The following is an 18,196-nucleotide window of genomic DNA, read 5'->3' as shown; positions in this document are numbered from 1 at the left end:
TAATTCCATATATGCGTATCTTATCTCTAGGTTAATTAATGAATTAATCTCCTTAGAATTATAACCATTTGGTGATCGACCAGTTAATTTGCATGTTTTAGGATCTTATAATCTTCTAATGAATGAGCTATTTATGCCTTTTTGTCAAATATTTTTTTTGACAAAAAAGTAGCACGCTACCCGCTTCATTCATTGGAGAGGTGAATTAAGCTACAAGTGTGAGGCAACCAGGCCCCGAAAAAAAAAAAAAAAATACACACACACACACACACACAAAATTACTTATAGATGTTTATGGCCCGAGAAGAAGGTCCCAATCCATCACAAGAAGTTTGAGTCTGTAAACCGCAATCCCAAGGTTCGGGGGAATATTACGAAAGATTGAGTCGTTTCTGATCTTCCAAATGATCCACCAGCAGGCGACTAGATCGGCAAGCCGAGATCGCTTCTTATGTTTATCCTTCCTGACCTTCCACCTATACCACACGAGACTGACTTTCCTCCCGAGGTCTTGGGCCTGAATATCGTCCACCCCTGTCGCTATAATGAATTTACAGAAAACGCAGCTGGTAAATAGATGGTTCACAGTTTCCTCCTCCGACCCGCATAGTACACAGGTAGGGTCGTCTAACCACCCTCTCTTAGCAAGCTTATCACGTGTAAGAATTCTTTTCTTGAGAATCAACCAGCAAAACACTTTCACTTTTAGAGGGATTTTAAGGTTCCATAGAACAGGGGCACGTGCATCTCTCGTCCCGCCGTCCATCAAGGCCTAGTAGGTTGATTTGACCGAAAAGTGTCCATCAGTAGTACTCCACCGCCATAGGATCGTGTCCGGACTGACCACAACGGAGTAAGAAGCCTTTTTGTCAAATGTTGGTCTGTACAATGTATTGGTCTTGACTCTTAATCACCGGTGAATCATTAATTGGACAGTTTAATTTGTTACCTCCAAGCATTTGGTTTCAAATAAAAACAGGTTAATTATTGGCTTCCTCCAAGGATTTCAAAACCGATTTGCAACACAACCAAATGGATCTGCATATACATGGTTTAAATTCTCGGTTTCCTTTAAAATAAAAAAGGGAAAAAGGAAAAAGAAAAAGAAAAAGAATGCATAACAAATGCTTTGCCGGTTTCCTGTTATCCACCGACACGAATTGAGCCAAGTGTTTCCTCCTGAAATGTTCTCAATTGGATCGACTTAATTTGTTTAATAATATATGTTTCAAAACCCACTAAATAGAATTCAATGCAATTCCATTCATTACAAACAATATAATTCACTGGTATCCACGAAATTGTACGTTATTATGATTTACTGCCAATTAATAAAGAGAATACTAATTAAGCTTTTGAGTTAGACAAATTCTTATAGATTTGTTCGAATTCTATCACAGCGTGTTTAGATTAGACCAAAACTCCAATAGCTATAGATCAACCCGAGAATATATAAATAACAATCTTCTAAAGTAAACGACCCAAGAGTATGGAAGGAGCAAAGAATACCCAGCTGTATATATGCACATGTCTATGTCGTTTTTAACTAATTTGCTTTGGAATCGATAACTTTCTAAAGTGACAAGCAAAGAATCACTTTTGTCGCATGTTAATTAATTCGTTTGTTTCTCATTCTCGCTTATAAATATATCCCATCCTAATTGCTTTCTTCGGCATGTTGAAGGTTGTTTAGATCTCGTGGGAATATTGGGCTTCTGCTGCTCTTTCTCTTTCGCAAATAAACTCACAGGCGTTTAGCCATTCGGGTACGAGCATTAATTTCTTGCATTATTTACTCTTGTGATTACATTTTATATCGTTTGATTGTCTTTCTTATTTTTCTTATTCTATTACCGGATATATATAATGCATAATATCTATTTGAGTAGTGCAAAGCTAGGAGACGATCTTTTATTAATGCTTAATTTATTAATTCTTCCTTGATATATTGTACTTCTTTTTGTTGCTTATTTTGTTGTAATTGCTACTTCCTTGTTCTATTAGCTAGAAAAATTGCTTATTGCATGCACTGTGGTATACACAGGAATCTCGGCAACTCAAACTAACAAGTCTTAATGTTCAAATGTAAACCATGAGATATGTTTTATGAAACATACGTAGAAATTAAAATTTATAATTTTCGTAGCCTATAGAATATTGGCAAACCAAAAATAATAACAATATAAAAAATAATCCTTCACATACAACAATTATTTGTGGTCGACTCACATGCACACATTCACACCCGAAGTTGCAAAGACTCGGACACTAAGTACCTCTCTCAACAAGGAAAAATTCTAGAATGCAACGGGTATATTAGTGACGTGGCGTAACAAACTAATCAAATTAATTCTTTTAAAAATATATGTCCCGTCATAATTGTAAAAAAATATTTTTATTGTACTTTTGTTTGAAAAGAAGGAATGTGATTGGCTTGTTATTGATGACGTGGTGCAAGTGTGACAGCGTAGAATTCCTCCTCAACAAGAAAGACTTCTACACACCTCTTACACATCCTCACTCTCTATAGAAACTCATCCACATTGTTGCCTTTGGTGTGGGAACCTCACATCTGTTAATAGGCAACTAAAGTTAGTTTTGAACCAACTTAAGTCAGAGTCGGGTGTCTAGCTTCCTGTAGAAGCTTCTTGAAGCTCTGTTTAAAGCCCAAAACAGAGTAAGAGGAAAGTAATCAGGGGAGCAGAGGAGAAGGAGAGACAGTGTTGCCTCTTTAATAGCCCTTTTGTCTTAGAACAAATAGTAGATATATTTTTTTGTATACGTACAATTAATTTTTCTTTTTAAACTATGTATTTGATGAAGATTTTTTGTGTATAAACTATTTAGGAGTTATAGGTTACATCTAATGACTTAAAATTGGATTTTAAATTATCTAGATTCGAGTTTTAGAAGCCTCGGTGTAAGGAACACTTAGCCTTCGTTTGGTTCGGGGTTAAGGAAAAAGTAGCTATACCAGGGATAGGGTTAAGTTCAGGGTTAAAGTGGTGTTAAAATTTTTTTGTGTTTGGTTGGAGTAGGTGGGATAAGAAGATAATGATTGATAAATAAGAAAAAAGGTGAGGGCTCGGGATGCGTGCGGGGTTAAAGTTGGGAAGGGGAGTGGGGTTAATGATTGATAAAAAAGAAAAAGGTGAGGACTCGGGATGCGTGCGGGGTTAAAGTTGGGAGGGGGAGTGGGGTTAGTAAACCCCACCCTTTTTTCATGGTGTTTGGGTATAAATTGGGGGTTAAGGGGTTATTCCACCCCTTAACCCCCAACCAAACGGTAGCTTAATAATTTATCATCAAATAGCCTAGGCTCTTAATTAATTTATTTCTAATAGCTCTATATTGTTTTACTATATTATATATGACGAGAATAATTGGATTATGAATAGATTCCATCTTCTTTTTGTGCACAAATTTGAAATACATGTTCAATCGAAGATCATATCTATGGAAATATTTATAGAAATCTATATCTTATACATTACTCCTCCTAAATTGCCACATGGCAACATTTTTTTCATTTGTTGAGTGTAGGCTCAACCTCGAACCGGCTCAAGTTCTCCACATATTTTTATTTTCTTTCGCTTGAACCGAACCGATTTTTTTTTTTTTTTTTTTCACTCAAAGTGGCTCAAGTCTTCCACATGTTTCTCTTTTTTTTTGTTTGAACTGAATCTAGTTTTCTCTTTCTTTATTTGAACTGAATAGGGCCAACCTATTGCATTAGGCTAAACTGGTTAAACTACTCCACATGTTTCTATCTTTGAACCGAATTTTTTTTCTTTCTTTGCTTGAACCAAACCGATCACCGTCGAGTGTGGACTCCACTCAGAACCGATTCAAGTTTTTCTTTTTTTTGCCTGAATTGAACCGGATTTCCCTTTATTTGCTTGAATAGAACCGAGTCATATCTCTGCAGTGGGCGTGACTGTTCCTCTTCCTCTTCCTTCTACTGTTACCTTCCTTCATTGGTAAAATGAATCCCATCCTTCATCGTCGTTTTTTTCATTGCCATTTTCTCTTCCTTTGTCATCGTTTTTTTTTTCAATTATCTATCCGTCGCATCACACGGGTCACTACACTAGTATATCTATGAAGAGAGTATTTTTTGCCATGTGTTACTCTCTCCTTAATCCTCCTCTTCTCTCTTTCCTTTACAAATATGAGAAATTATTGTTTACACCAGGTCTATTAATACATCACATGAATTGGATCAATTTTTTAAAGATAAATATAGTAAAATCAAACCTAATTTTATAGATATAATTTACATCATATAAAAAATTACTGAGTTTGAATTTTTATAATAGAATTTAGAAATACAGTGTACAAGATATAGATATATACATGATGCACGAAATAATTTCTATTTTACTATTCTACGTGCTTATTGAATCTTTATAACTTCTTCCTCTAAAAGAATTTAACTTATGAAATAGTTTCTAACTTTTTGTCACACATTTCTATATAAAATAATTTTAGTCATTAATATAACATTAATTTTAATTACTAAAAGTTCTTATAATTCTCTTACACTCTATCTTTTTCCAATTTTTAAGCCAAGTTTATTTATGTTTCTTTAAATAAATATTTTTTTTTTATAATTTTATAAAATTATTTAATTAATAATGAGTTCTTACATAATTTTTTTTATAACTATTGTGATAAACTTGCTTAATTAAATATTATTAATATATATCATATTGTGTTTTAATAATTTTAATCATTCAATACTCATATTAGTAGCCTTTTACTTATACATATATTATTATTAATTAGTTACTCTTACAAAAACTTATTTCACACGTTTACTAATATAAACTATTTTTAATTAAATTAGTTTAATTATTAAACTAATTTTTATTTATTAATTAAATAAAAATATATATTTATAAAATTCTGTTAGTAAAATATTTTATATCCACAGTAGTGCGCGAAAATTTAACTAGCATGAAAGAAATTACACCTTCCTGATACCCAAAAGAAATAAGGAAAATAAAATAAAACAAAAGGCAAAAAAAATATAACAACAAAATAGTTAAAGAGAAAGGAAAATATTTAACAAGTAAGATACCGATGATTAACAAGTAAGACACCGATGCAAATTCTATATTAAGAGGATAAAGTGTAGAAACCCTCAGCCATTTGGTCCCTTCCCAAAAACCAAATGATTAATTAAGCAATCTAGTTAGTGGTAAATTAACATATAGTTGAAATAAGTAAAGTAGGATGGAGGGTAACCATAATACTCTTGCGAGAAACCAATGTTGTGTTCGATTGCTACTGTACTGTACATAATAGAATTTGGACCAAATTATAAAATGTTTTCATGCACTTTAGACATGTCGCAATTACGTACCTTCTTGAATTAAAAATTATGTTAATTATCTCTCAAAAAAAATTATGTTAATTAATTATTCTCCTATAATATATTTTGTCATATTTTAAAATAGAGCAGAAAATTTAAAAAATAGACAAATTAGGCAATGGACTTTGCTAAAATAAGATGATATATCACAGTTTTCCAAATCTCATTATCTATTTAGTTTGCAATTAGAAAAAAGAAAGTAGATGTAGAAAAACTTTTATTTTGCTAATACTATCAAAATTGATAGTTTATTGAAAATATTTGTTCAATTTATATATACGACTCTATTGTATTATTTATTCAAACACAAATTTATTTTTATAAAATTTTATATCAGAACGTAAATAGTTGGATTTATTTAAAATAATAGTAAAAAAAAATATATAGTTAAGTAATTGATGAAATTTTTATCGCAGAGAGTAATTAAAATAGGGACTAAAGCGCGAGCGGTTCTTTGATGATTTTGTCTGCCTAGCTAGAATTTGTCACTTCAATACTAAATATGTAGTGTTTTTTTTTTTTTTTTTTCTTTCCCTCTAGCGCACCAACCCACCCTTAATTGCTACACGGCAATTCTTGGCTGATTAATTTTTAAGATATATATATATATATATATATATATATATATATATATATATATATATATATATATATATATATATATATATNTATATATATATATATATATATATATATATATATATATATTGACGAAAGAAATTTAATTTAAAAAAGTGAAAATGATCGAGTGATTTGATAAAAATAATTTAACAGGTAGATCAGCTTGCCTGCAGATGGAGAGCAAGGCGGAGCGTGTGCGTCCATTAATTTCCATCTGGAGCTAGCTAGGCGCGCGCGCGCGGGGATCGAGAATTAATTAGAGAAAGAGAACGTACGTACTATCAAGCTAGCTAGTTAATGAAACTCGATGGATCGGTTTGATGATCGAAACCTACGGCTAGCTAGTTAGATATAATAATAGTTAAGAGATATGTTGTCTTGGAAGGAGATCGAGGCATATACGTACGAGGAGTTAGAGAGTAAGGTGGTTGAGTGCTTGCGCGACGAGCGCGTATGGGACATCTACGTCTATGCATGGGAGGGAGTTGGGGCGTCGGCCGTTCTCCGACGGGCGGCGGAAGCGGTCGAGAAGAAGGAGCTGATCCGGTTCGACACGGTGATCAAGCTGGTGCGGTTCACAATATATGGGAGCCCCAGGGAGGCGCAGAGGGCGGTCGCGGAGCAGCTGATCAATCTAGAGCCCGCGGTAATGGCGAAGCTTGACGAGGCGGACGAGGAGGACGACTTCAGTGGGGTGCCGGCCGGCTCAAGAGGCATGATGCCGGAAGTCGCGGAGGAGATCCGCCTCGCTGTGAAGGATCGTCGCGTGCTGCTCCTCCTCGGCAGCGTTTACGCGAATCAATTTATCGACTTCAATGATTTGGAGATTCCTATCGCCAGATGGGCCCCCCACAAGGTGCCGTGGACGTTTGGGAGGGGATTTAAGGCTGCGGAGGAATTCGGCCGCCAAGCGCGCGTCATGTTGGAAAGGGCGAATGCTATCGTCTTTGTACGGCAAATTAATGCTGCACTTGAGTGCGTGTATGCTGAGGCTGTCGAAATTGCCCGTTACATCAACGAGAGCAGCAGCGGCCGTACTGGGAGGTTGCAATTGCAATTGCAAGCCACCCCGTCAACAGTCCACAGGTGCCTCTTGTATTTATTCCTCCTGGATACGTATACCGGAGAGCTACCGCTACCGCAACCACGACGGCATGCTGTTAATTATTTAGTGTGCGAGCCAATTTTACAAGGGGAAGGGGAAGGGGAAGGGGATCACGCGGCCTGCTGGGAGATCGGGAAGGCAGTGGCTCGGTGGGTATCACCAGCAGGAGAGGAAGAACAAAAATTGTGGAAAGAAATTGTCACTTCCGGAGGATTAATGTCGTCCAGTCCTCCTGAGTTGCTGCCTCCTAAAACTTTAGTAATCCGCCGGGACATTTATTACGAACACCACCGAGATGCGATACAATCGGAGAGTTACCGCTGGATGGCGGTACAGATTTCTCCGGATGATCCAGCTGAACTACTCGATTTCCTTGATAATATTTGTGGACAAGATGTAGAACGTGGGACTTCAGTGTATGGCAACATTTCCTCCATCTTCTGGAATTTTGAGTGGACGCACCGAGCTCTGCCGGATAGATTTTTCGAGCGTTTCAGCAACGTTCGAGTGCTAGACCTTTCCGGCTGTATAGTGGGCCCTATAGATTCCTCTTTCGTTCATCTTCGCAACCTGAGGATGCTTAAGATGGAGCGATGCCAAGTGACTGGGGAGCGATCTTCAGTTAACGCCTCCCCTCGCTTGTTAGCACAAGAAGGGCTAGGAGGACCAATACTTTTTGATAGCTTATGGGTCTTGATTTTATATAATTCGGACGCCGATAAGTTCCTTTCAGCGGGCAAAGCCTTTGACAGCATGCCCAACCTCCACAAGTTCGATCTAACAGATAAAACATTTGCCTTCCCACTCCTGGGAGCTCGAAAAGGGCTAGGAAGCCTTCGCAAACTCCGAATTAACTGTCCAGTAGTGCAATTGGAGGGGATCGACGAAGGCTTTTTTCAGCACATGCATAAGTTCCTGTCAATGGCAATCAACCTCAAAAAGCTCATTCTTGATAATTGCGACTGGTTAGAATCTCTAAACCTTAATCATCTCCCTGCCACAATCAAGACGGTCAGCCTACGAAGCTGCACATCACTACAAGAGGTAGAGCCGGCGGACCCAACTTCTTTGCCCAACCTCAAGACCTTCCGCCTCAGCGAATCTGTGCTGATCACCAAGCTCTGCCTGCAAGGATGCCGCAAGTTGGAGAACGTAGACCTACAAGAATTATTGAAGCTCGAGGAGCTCAACCTTTCGTGCACGGCAGTCAAAGTTTTGAAGTTCTTTGATGAGGAAAGCCGGCCCTACAATCTCCCACGGCTGAAGCAATTGTACCTCCTGGGATGTGAGCAGCTCTGTAGAGTAGTCCTTGGGAAAGAAGGAGAACTACCAAGCTTGGATGAGCTATACTTGGATAACTATAACAATACTTGCGGTGTTGACAGGTGCCTCGAATCCTTTAAAAATCAAACAGAGCATTATGACACTACTACGGGTATTAGTCATGATGCTGATGGAAGAGTTTTCCAAGCTCATGTAGTCGTGAGGGATGTTAGGCTCTTCCGGTCACTCAAACGGGCCTTTCCTGCTCATTTAGACAGAACAAGAGCTCGCATCCATATTCATGTCAAGTGTTCTTCCACTATTAAGAGAGGTGATATTACGTATACTACGACCAAACCGGGTGCTCGAACAACTTCAACTACTAAATCGAGCCCGCTCATTGTATCAAACCTGTCGACACCCCGTTACGCCGACGCTTTGGCCGCCATGAAAGATCATCGCCGTCCGCATCGCCCATCACCACCAGCAATGCCCCTGAATAATCACATAGAGGTCGATGGAGGTAACCACCGTTCCCTAACAGAAGAAGAATCATTTAGACGGTTTATGAGATTTGCAGAATCTTTATTCGTGCATGAAAACACATCGGCCATAGCCGCGAATGTTTCAATGAGCAGTCTCAAATGCTTCCGCATTGAGAACTGCCCTAACATGGAAGTTGTCTTTGCCGATTGGGATAAGGGTGGTCGTAATGTTCTGGTGAAATTGGAGAGCATGTGGCTCAGCCATCTTCCGAGGCTCGACGCTATATGCAAAAGGGGAATAATGATTGTGCCGGAAAGCTATTCACAGTTGAAGCATATTTATTTGGAGTTTTGCACGAGGCTAAAGTATGTACTTCCCTCACTCTCGGAGCCATGCAACTTGGAAACCATTGACATCCGCTATTGTGGCGATTTGACGGCCATTTTCACTGACTATGATGATGATGAAGAGAAAAGGGGAGCGATTCCGAAGCTACTCCCGAAACTGAGGTCCCTTCATCTAGAGGAGCTTCCGAAGCTACAGCACATATACAAGCCTAATATTTGTGCTCCATCGCTACAAGACATCGTGATTAGGGGATGTTCCAGTCTAAGAAAACTCTCTCTTTTTGACCGATCGGACGGTCGGTCAAAGAGAGTTGTGAAGATTAGCTGCGAGAAGGATTGGTGGGGTAATCTAATGTGGGATGAGCCAGAAGCAAACTATCGCTCATTTCATTTCGATCACAAGCATTGTCCATGCTACAAGAAGCCTATGAAAGCTCGATGGTTATGAACAGCCACTCTTCTCCAACAATTCCATACCAAAATGGAAGCACGGTGAGGTGAAACTGTCTTATATACCCTCTCTCTCTCTCTTCCTCTAAATATTAATTATGTATTTGTGTGTATGCGTGTGCAAGTGTGTCTTTGTGTGTGTGTGCGTGTGCAAGTGTGCTCAGTCATGTGTGCATACTTGTATCGATGTTTGCCGAGATTGCGAAATAAGCAACGGCCCTTGTGCTGCATGTCTCTAATTTTTTTAACTGAAGCTGTGCGCTTGTCTACCTGCGTATGTATTTAGGACTTGAATATGTACTGCAGAAAATAATGTTGTGTGCTTGACTCTTTATTATCAATAAATTAATATATATTGTATTCATGTTTTTTTCTTTTGTTTTTTTTTTTCTAATATCTGATAATTACTTGGTATGTTCTGCTGCTGGTTGTTTGCTCTAATTGAGTTGTAGGACCCAATTTCATTGGTGTTCCTATGTTGCATATATAAGGGATCGATGAAGTCGCAAAAACTCTGGATTGTCTAATATTTTTGCATGAATTTGAAGTGATTACCTGTATAGTTTGTGAAAGATCTTTCCCTAAAACAGTTATGCTTTGATGCTGTAGAGCTCCAAAAGAAAAAAAATAAACAGTTATGCTTTGATGCTGTAGAGCTCCAAAAGAAAAAAATAAAAAAATTAAGTAACCATTTGCATCAGACCTGCAACGTCGATTGAATCAGTAACCATTTGCATTACACGTGCGAACCGTAACCATCTAATATGATATCCTCCCATCTCATTATCATTCACGGGGGTTGCCTAGCACAGTAGCATGCCATGAATATACCGTGCGTTTTCGTTCATGAATATGTTCGGCATAGATGCTTTAATTTGTTCCAAATCATATCAAGAACCGAGATATGGAGAGACAAAAAGCTAGTCCTCTCAGTATAGAACTAGTGCTTTGTAAACAGGAACTAGTAAAGATTATTCTCACTGGAGTGATAAGCTAACATGAGTTCCAGAACACCAGTGGCAGAATCCCCAATTTGAAGTTCCAATTCTGAGCCGTACTTCAGTTGGAACTATTTCAGCAAATTAACACCTGTTTCTACTGCTTCCTTTAGCCGTCTACAGACTTTCTTGTCAAAAAGACAAAAAAATAATAAATAAAAACAAAACAAAACAAAAAATTTGCAGCAACTTCCATACAGACTGGACGCTTCAAACTGCAAACTATTGGAGATTAAACACAAAGTAACACTTTTTTTTTAATCTTACAATATAATGCCCCTATCATCAGAAGACCTGAATGAAACTGCCGCGCCGAATTTCTTCCTCTCCTCTGATTCGCTGTCTTCTGATCCCTCAATGCAAGATTCTTCAGTATGATGGCTGGCAACCGATGAAGAAGAGGTGGTGTCCTGGATGCTCTTGGCGATGCAGTTGTCGGGGGCTGCGAGCATCTTGATTTGGCCGCGGTGGGAAATCTCCACTATGACTTTGCCATCGTCCCTTGGAAGAGGCTGCTTCCATGGCTCCCCATCCATTCGCATGTATGCGTGGTCTGCTGCGCCCTTGTGAAACTCAAATTTAATGCGGTGTGCCTGTATATAGTATAGGGAGAGGGGCTTTTACATATTATTCTTTACAAAATCATCTATTCAACATATAAATATGCACATTTGCACAAATACGGAATCCAAATTTTCACATGAATCATATTAACAAAGGCAGCGTACAATTCTTGTGGAGAAATCAGTCCTGAAATACTAAGTGTTTTGGCAGCGGCATTCGTATAAGAAGATGAGTTTTCGAAAGGCGTGCACGAGAATACAACTTCTGCTAGGTATAAATGTGAATAATTTGTTTCATAACAGCATAACTGTCACTTACTTCAAGAGACTGTGGGAACCACATTGAGATGCAGAAACAAGGAAAAAAAAACAATAGGTTTGAAACAAATGTACTTAAAAATCAGCATTTACCTGCGCAAGACGAGTTCCGTGTCCCCCAGGGGTGAGCAAAACAAGCCCATGCCAAGCATCCTTAAAACCCACAATCTCGAGAAGGCCATCATCCACAAATGGTGGAGTCAAGTCCCTCTGCATGATCGGCACAATTTAGAAGCTACAAGATTAATCATTGAAGAGAAAAAGAAAAATAGGATAAGAGAGTAAGCACATTTAATGCCCCCATTATTAGTTAAGATGTTCGATATCTATCGGAAGACTTCAACTTACATCTTGCTTTTTCCTCCTACTTGGGGTTCCCCAAGGATTCAATCCACCAGAGAAACTAGGTAAATTAAGGCAGACTATCGACCTAATACTGCAAATTGGACCAACATTAATTAGCAGTAAAATGATGGAACTAACAGCAGAAAGGAACAAACAATAATAATCAACATAAGACACCCCCACCACCCCCCCCCCCTCGCATAACTCTACTGAATACAAGCAGAAGCATTGTCTGTATGACCCTCTTTTTTTAATTTTTTTATTTTCTGGCGTGTGTGTAAGAAAGCAAAATATTTCACATTTCAACTTTAGGACCACAGTGGCCCTTTTTCAGAGGTGTGTAAAATCCTTGGAATACAGCTCAGGAAAAGGTGGTCCTTTAGGAGTCAACTTTGCGGTGACTAAAAGCGTCCCCAAGCAGAGTATTTCGACAAGAATTGCCATGTCAAACTTCTAAAAACCAGAACAAGGAACTAAGCTTACCTGCGAGGAATGTGCAATTTTTCCCACTGACCATGTTTCTTCATGATCTTGACCTCTGCAAGCTGAGCTATATTCCTGCATGTATTCATATACAATCATTCCAACAGTCAACTTTTCAAGGGGAGAAAAGTTCCCTTGGATTTATTAACCAAGACAGGCATTTCATAACGAATCGTCGAGTGAATTTTAGCATTTCTTAAGGAGTGCTAAATGCTAACCATTAAAACTTAACTACACTCTCATTGGTTATCAGTAACAGAAGAATTTCTCCCACATCTATAGGTTGAATCCTTCTGCAAAAGATATAACAAACCATCTTAATTGGAGATCAACAATAACTGATCAACCTTTTCCAACTAGCTGTGGTTGATTCTCTCTGACTGTACTATTAAAGGGCATCATGTGTTTAATAATAAGCTGGTTATCATGATCATGCATTAATATAACTCCAGTTCAATCCGTAGAAACTATAGCCTTTCTAGAAATAATAGTTCTACCTACAAAATCGGATGAAACAAAGGATTAAGTGTAGCAGTGAACAATAATATTACCGAGAAGTAGGATGACATAAAGAGGTACAGAACCATCCTTGTGTACAACCTAGCTTAAGATATGTTCTCTGCGCTAGAGTATAAGAAACCCATCAACAAGGGATAGTTGTCCAAGAATTCATACAATGTGATTCAAAAAATGACAGAGAGAATAAGGAATAGCAAACTAAATGGACAATAAAATATGATGATATATAGTGATGTTTAATTATGCCAGTTTGTATTAAGTTCATGACTTGCATAATAATCATATATGAAAATTATAAACAGAATATCAAATGAAGAAGAATCTGGACAAGGTCTGCACAGAAACAAGCATCATGAAAGCATTACCTGATTACCTAGCTGATTCTTGAATTTTTCAGGATGCAACTTCCTTTCAGAGTGAAATGCATATGATACTTGGGCATCCATTCCTACATTAGGAGAGAATGAAGTCATTTGCTGTTCACATTTTTCTTTTCCGTATAAGAAAGACTGCCTTTCAAATGCGAAAACAATCTATTGGTTTAGCTTATGTTTTGCTGTTGTTCCAACTGAAACCAAAAACTAAAATGGATGTTAGGACTTAGGACAATTTATAATGTAAATCCTCGAGATTTTCGATACAGATAAATGGTACTTACTATTGGATGTACTTCTGGAGGGACTTTTCTGAATCACTTCATGAAGGCAGATCATAAAAAACCAAGGGAAAGATTGTGGTTCATATAATAAAATCCAGTTTACCTCTCTAGATCATAAAAGCTCTAATGAGTTGGTTATGCTGATTGCTTGCAACTAAGCTATTCAAGAAAATGGGTATATTCAAACTCCCTCTCTAAGCAATATTCATATCTGTCTTTTGTGGCATCAGTTATACGCAAGACCAAGCATGGTAAGCTGACCCCGCAAACAAAAACTTACAATATGAGCTCACTTTAGTGGAACTATGGGGCTGACCACCACAAATATTTCTCAGTTATCAGATATAAGTAGCTAAGGGTGTAACTGTTAATGGACAAGAGACATGAGGGTATGAAGGTGTGTATCTTGTAATATTATATTGAGGTCTGTATTACAAGTTGGTAATCTAGCAAAGCATCATAGTGTGAAGCACAATATGATGGCCAAGGAAATGTTCTTACCCATACTGAAGTAGTTCCAAAATCCCCCACGAAATGTGTGATAATCCTCCTGGAGACAGATCAAGATGGATGATCGGATTTAAGCAAACGATACAGATACTTACAATTCCTACCGAGAAAATAGTTCAAGAGTGCAACTAACAGACAGAATTATCTTTTATGAAAGCTAAAATGATCATGCAGGCTAAAATGTACTCTGAAATAGAAGTTCTGGCGGTTGCAAAGAATATGCAGCATATAACGCTACTGCAGATAGTCTTACTTTAGCCATGTCTTTTGCATTTTTAACCAAAAAGATACATCTCCGCTAAGTAGACAATGTTCAAGGATTTTGATTACATGTATACTTCGGAGCTTAACCATGAGTTACAGAATAGCTTGAAGCAGAACTTTATGACTCTTGAATGGAGAATCTGAAAGGATTGATGACTCTTGGATTCTTTCTGCAAAAGTTGTTCGCATTGACGGGTCATTTGCATTATTTAATGCAGCTAAGATGGTACATCTTAAAATTAAGAGATTACGGGGTGTACTTCTAAAGTTTGAAAGTTCAAGAAGCGACAGAACAGTTGTCCCTACTTCCACAAGAAATTAAAACACTCAGCTCGTCGATTTGATGAAAGCAACAACTATTGCACAGAACTGGCCTCAAATCCAGAAAGAAATATATTTGCAAAGCAAACAATGACCTGATACAATCAGATTCTTTTTACTATCAGGTCTACCAATTGTAGTCTCTACTGATGGATTAACAGGCATAACAAGTAATAGAAAGGGCATCTTCCATCTTTACCTTATGAAATCGAATTGATTTATAAAAGTTGGAAAATATTACATTGACAAACAAACAAGATGCGCTAAGACAAAAGAAGAGGAGAGCATTGGGCTGCTGGAAAAAAAAAGCGAAAAATTCAAAGCTCCAAAGTTGAAAATATGAGCTAAGGAAGAATAGATATTTAGAAACCTTTCGGCAACTTTAAAAGATAAACTTTTGCCATGACAGAAAGAGCAAAAACTTACCTTTTCTTACATAACTACATAATTCTCATATTAACAAAGAAGAATATCTCACCATGTTTAGCACATTGGTAGGCGATACACGACGAAACATATGAAGAGAATGGGGCAATTCTGGAAGAGCAATCGGATCACAAGAACAATCTTCAGGAGCATGCATTCTCATGATAATGTGCCAGCTGAAATAATACTAAAGGAATGTTACATAAGACAAACAAAGATTTTTAGACTAAGCTAAACCATTTGAGCAGAGTGGTAATTAGAAGACCAACCTATCGACCTTCATTTCTCTCGCTTTCATCACTCTGTCCAGAAATGACTTGACTGATTCACGGTCTATTCCAGGGTTTTTCTTCCCCTGCATATGCAAATTAACCAATCATCAGACTCATATAGGAAGAGATAAAGTAATATCTTCATATCCACTATAACAATATGCTGGAATGTTATATCATCTGAACTGCTTCAGCGGTTAATTCATTTTATTGAAACAATAAGGACATTCAAAGAAAGCATATGAAACATAAATTGTAGGCTCTTTGTATCTGAATTAGTAACAATTTTAAATTTGGTCGGAAGTATTTGGATGGCATAATAATTAATAATATCTGACATCTGATATAAGGTCAACCAGCAAGCTGCATCAGAGTGGGAGAAAGACAATGAAAGACAAGTATCAAAGGCAAATTTACTCTCTTGACCTACCCAGCCAAAGGAATATGGAATGTTGTTCCCAGTTCCTAAAGGCATTGTAGCAACAGGAGGTGGTTGAGCTAAGTTCAGATCAGAAATCACTCCAAGCAGCCAACTTATTGTACCGTCACCACCAGCGACCTAATCATATAGTTTCATGTGAAATAGGAAAAGAAATTAGGCTGAAATGTATGATAGGTTTATATAATACAAGAACACAAGAATGAAACATAAAGAAGAAAAGTAAAGACAAAGTGCATGAATATTCCTGACTCAACTCACTATTAGCCTTAACCGTCCCTCAATTTCAGCAGCAAGATTATCTCCATTAGATTTAAGCCTTTTAAAGTTTCTATAAAGATTATGCAACACCTTGTCTGGAGCATCCTTTCCCACATCGAAAACCTGGCAGGCAGACATTCGAAAGCTTCTTGTTCATTCTAAATGCATATTTGTGTAAAATGGAGATATATCCATATCTTGAGATCCGATAATAGTAAGAACATACATCGCCAAAAACAAAAGAAAAATATGTATCATTCGTCACACTTCATTTTAGTTAACAATTTATATTCTACCTGCACTGTGTTGAGAAGTTCATGGCACGTCACAAGCAGCTGGCCTCCAAGTTGCCCACCACTTTTTGTGTTAATAAAAACTATTACTGGATAACTAGGCACGTAAGAAAGGTGCTCTACTGGTGAATCTGGAACCATTATATAACTGGGAATGTAGAATTCTTTCAGCAAACAATCAGAATTCAAGTTTTCCATCCTAGGTTGCGATCTGCAATTTAGTATACATTTAAAAGAATCAACTCAACTTGAACAGAAGCTATCATTTGCATCATCAAATGCCAATATTACCTTTAAGCACATACTCCATCTACTCATAAACTGCAGTCATTATATGCTACACTCATTTCACCACCAGTTTGTATAAAAAATAATTCAGAGATGCACTAAAAGACGTTCTTTTTTCTTCAAATACATCGGAACTAGATAGTTTTACTCAAGCAAACTCTGAGAATACCTATAGAAACATAAGCAGGGAAATTCAAAGGATCTGAACCAATTCAACACAAAAAAACCAGAAAGTAAAAAAGAAGAAACCTTTGGAATCCAAATCCTGCCATGGAACCGTAAATTAATAAAAGAAGCAAATAACTTGCCAAATAAATCTAACACATGCTACATTAAGCAACCAAGGGGGGAAAGAAAGAAAAGGACTGCAACTATATGATGGTGTGGGCCCCGGCATCTCGTGAAAATCTCAGGTTGACCAAAATAGCAGGAAAAAGAATGATTAATAATAGTTATTCCAATTTCAAATGATCAGAGATACTACAATACCGACATTTTATACATATATGAGGAATTCATGAAACTTCGAATTCAACATTTTCCCCAAATCACAGAGCTTAATTTACACATGCACTGGATATTCCTTTCTTAATTAACATGCTAACCAACAAAAACAGAAATTAAGAGGGCTCCTCCACAAATACAAATTTGAACAGCTGTATCAAGCATATCTGGAATAGTTCAAACTTTGCTCTAAAACTGTTACATCAAAGCATGGAAATTTCAGAAATTATATGATTTTCTTACAACCAAACCACAATTAAACAAAATTGAAAAAAAAGCACTTAAAATTAGCGCAAGCAGAGGAACAAATTCACCAAGTTAGTCACGAAAATATCGAGAACAAAGGATACTTGTCCAAGATTAAAAAAAAAAAAAGACGTAAAAAAAATGAAAAAAAAAATCCAGCTTCAGAAGTTCAGCAACAAGAGCCCTAAAAGCTCTAAATTCTAGAGCGAAATAGATCAAAATTTTGGGATACGAACCTTAATCAGAGAGATTTGAAACGAAACTAATCCTCGCGAGTGGAAACAACGAGAAAACCCTGGAGAAGAAGCAGAGGAAAAATGATTCGACCTTTTCCGAACAAGGGTCTCAGTGGGGAAGGGATATTTCGTTTTCAAAGGGAGCACGCTCGGATATTTGTGGAAGTTGGTAGGGGCAAAATAGGAATTTCAGCTTGTAGATTCCAGGTCTCCGCTTCCATTCACCGGGATTCGCTACACGTCACGGGATTAATAACGCAGGAAGAGAGCCGTTGGGCCCAACGTAAGTTCCCGCGTGGCAAGTTATTATGGGTCGAATAAGTGTGCCGTGTTCGGTGCCGATGACGGGATGGAAGATTCTGGAAGTGGGGCCCGAAGACGAGGAACGTGTCGGAAAGCGAAGAGGCGGGAATCGAGAAAATAAAATTCCCTCCGCCCGGCGTATTCATATGCTTCATGCACCGAACATCATTTTTAATGATTAGTATATTAAAATCAAAATTAAATGCGACGGGGTATGATCTAAAATAGCGAGAAGGACCTATGTATTAAAAATTACAAATTTTAAAAGTATAATAAAATGATGGTCAAAATTTATAATCT

At 37.5% G+C, this 18,196-nt stretch overlaps 2 protein-coding genes across 8 annotated transcripts; one reads left to right on the top strand and one right to left on the bottom strand.

Annotated features, from left to right (window-relative positions):
* On the top strand, positions 1,681-10,019 carry LOC109712549. 2 transcript variants are annotated; one of them, XM_020236155.1, is made up of 2 exons: positions 1,681-1,766; positions 6,152-10,019. In XM_020236155.1, the coding sequence occupies exon 2, from the start codon at positions 6,369-6,371 to the stop codon at positions 9,645-9,647; it is 3,279 nt and encodes a 1,092-aa protein (XP_020091744.1). In that variant the 5' UTR covers positions 1,681-1,766; positions 6,152-6,368; the 3' UTR covers positions 9,648-10,019. The 2 variants fall into 2 exon arrangements, with proteins under 2 accessions (XP_020091744.1, XP_020091745.1); XM_020236156.1 differs by having other exon boundaries at positions 1,689-1,766; positions 6,172-10,019.
* On the bottom strand, positions 10,561-17,702 carry LOC109712551 (diacylglycerol kinase 5-like). Of its 6 annotated transcripts, none has more exons than XM_020236158.1 (13): positions 17,594-17,702; positions 16,323-16,530; positions 16,027-16,149; positions 15,757-15,885; positions 15,324-15,409; positions 15,107-15,230; positions 14,035-14,083; positions 13,241-13,323; positions 12,908-12,975; positions 12,357-12,431; positions 11,877-11,964; positions 11,622-11,738; positions 10,561-11,240 (listed from the first exon to the last, which is right to left on the bottom strand). In XM_020236158.1, the coding sequence occupies exons 2-13, from the start codon at positions 16,515-16,517 to the stop codon at positions 10,911-10,913; spliced, it is 1,467 nt and encodes a 488-aa protein (XP_020091747.1). In that variant the 5' UTR covers positions 16,518-16,530; positions 17,594-17,702; the 3' UTR covers positions 10,561-10,910. The 6 variants fall into 6 exon arrangements, 5 of the variants coding, with proteins under 5 accessions (XP_020091747.1, XP_020091748.1, XP_020091749.1 ...); XM_020236159.1 differs by having other exon boundaries at positions 12,908-12,980; positions 13,249-13,323; XR_002216872.1 differs by having other exon boundaries at positions 11,104-11,240; positions 11,622-11,763.

The sequence above is a fragment of the Ananas comosus genome, linkage group 7 (genome assembly GCF_001540865.1).
Source record: "Ananas comosus cultivar F153 linkage group 7, ASM154086v1, whole genome shotgun sequence".
Lineage (NCBI taxonomy): Eukaryota > Viridiplantae > Streptophyta > Magnoliopsida > Poales > Bromeliaceae > Ananas > Ananas comosus.
The sequence above is the reverse complement of the archived record's forward strand: the minus strand, read 5'-3'. Positions and strand labels throughout refer to the sequence as shown.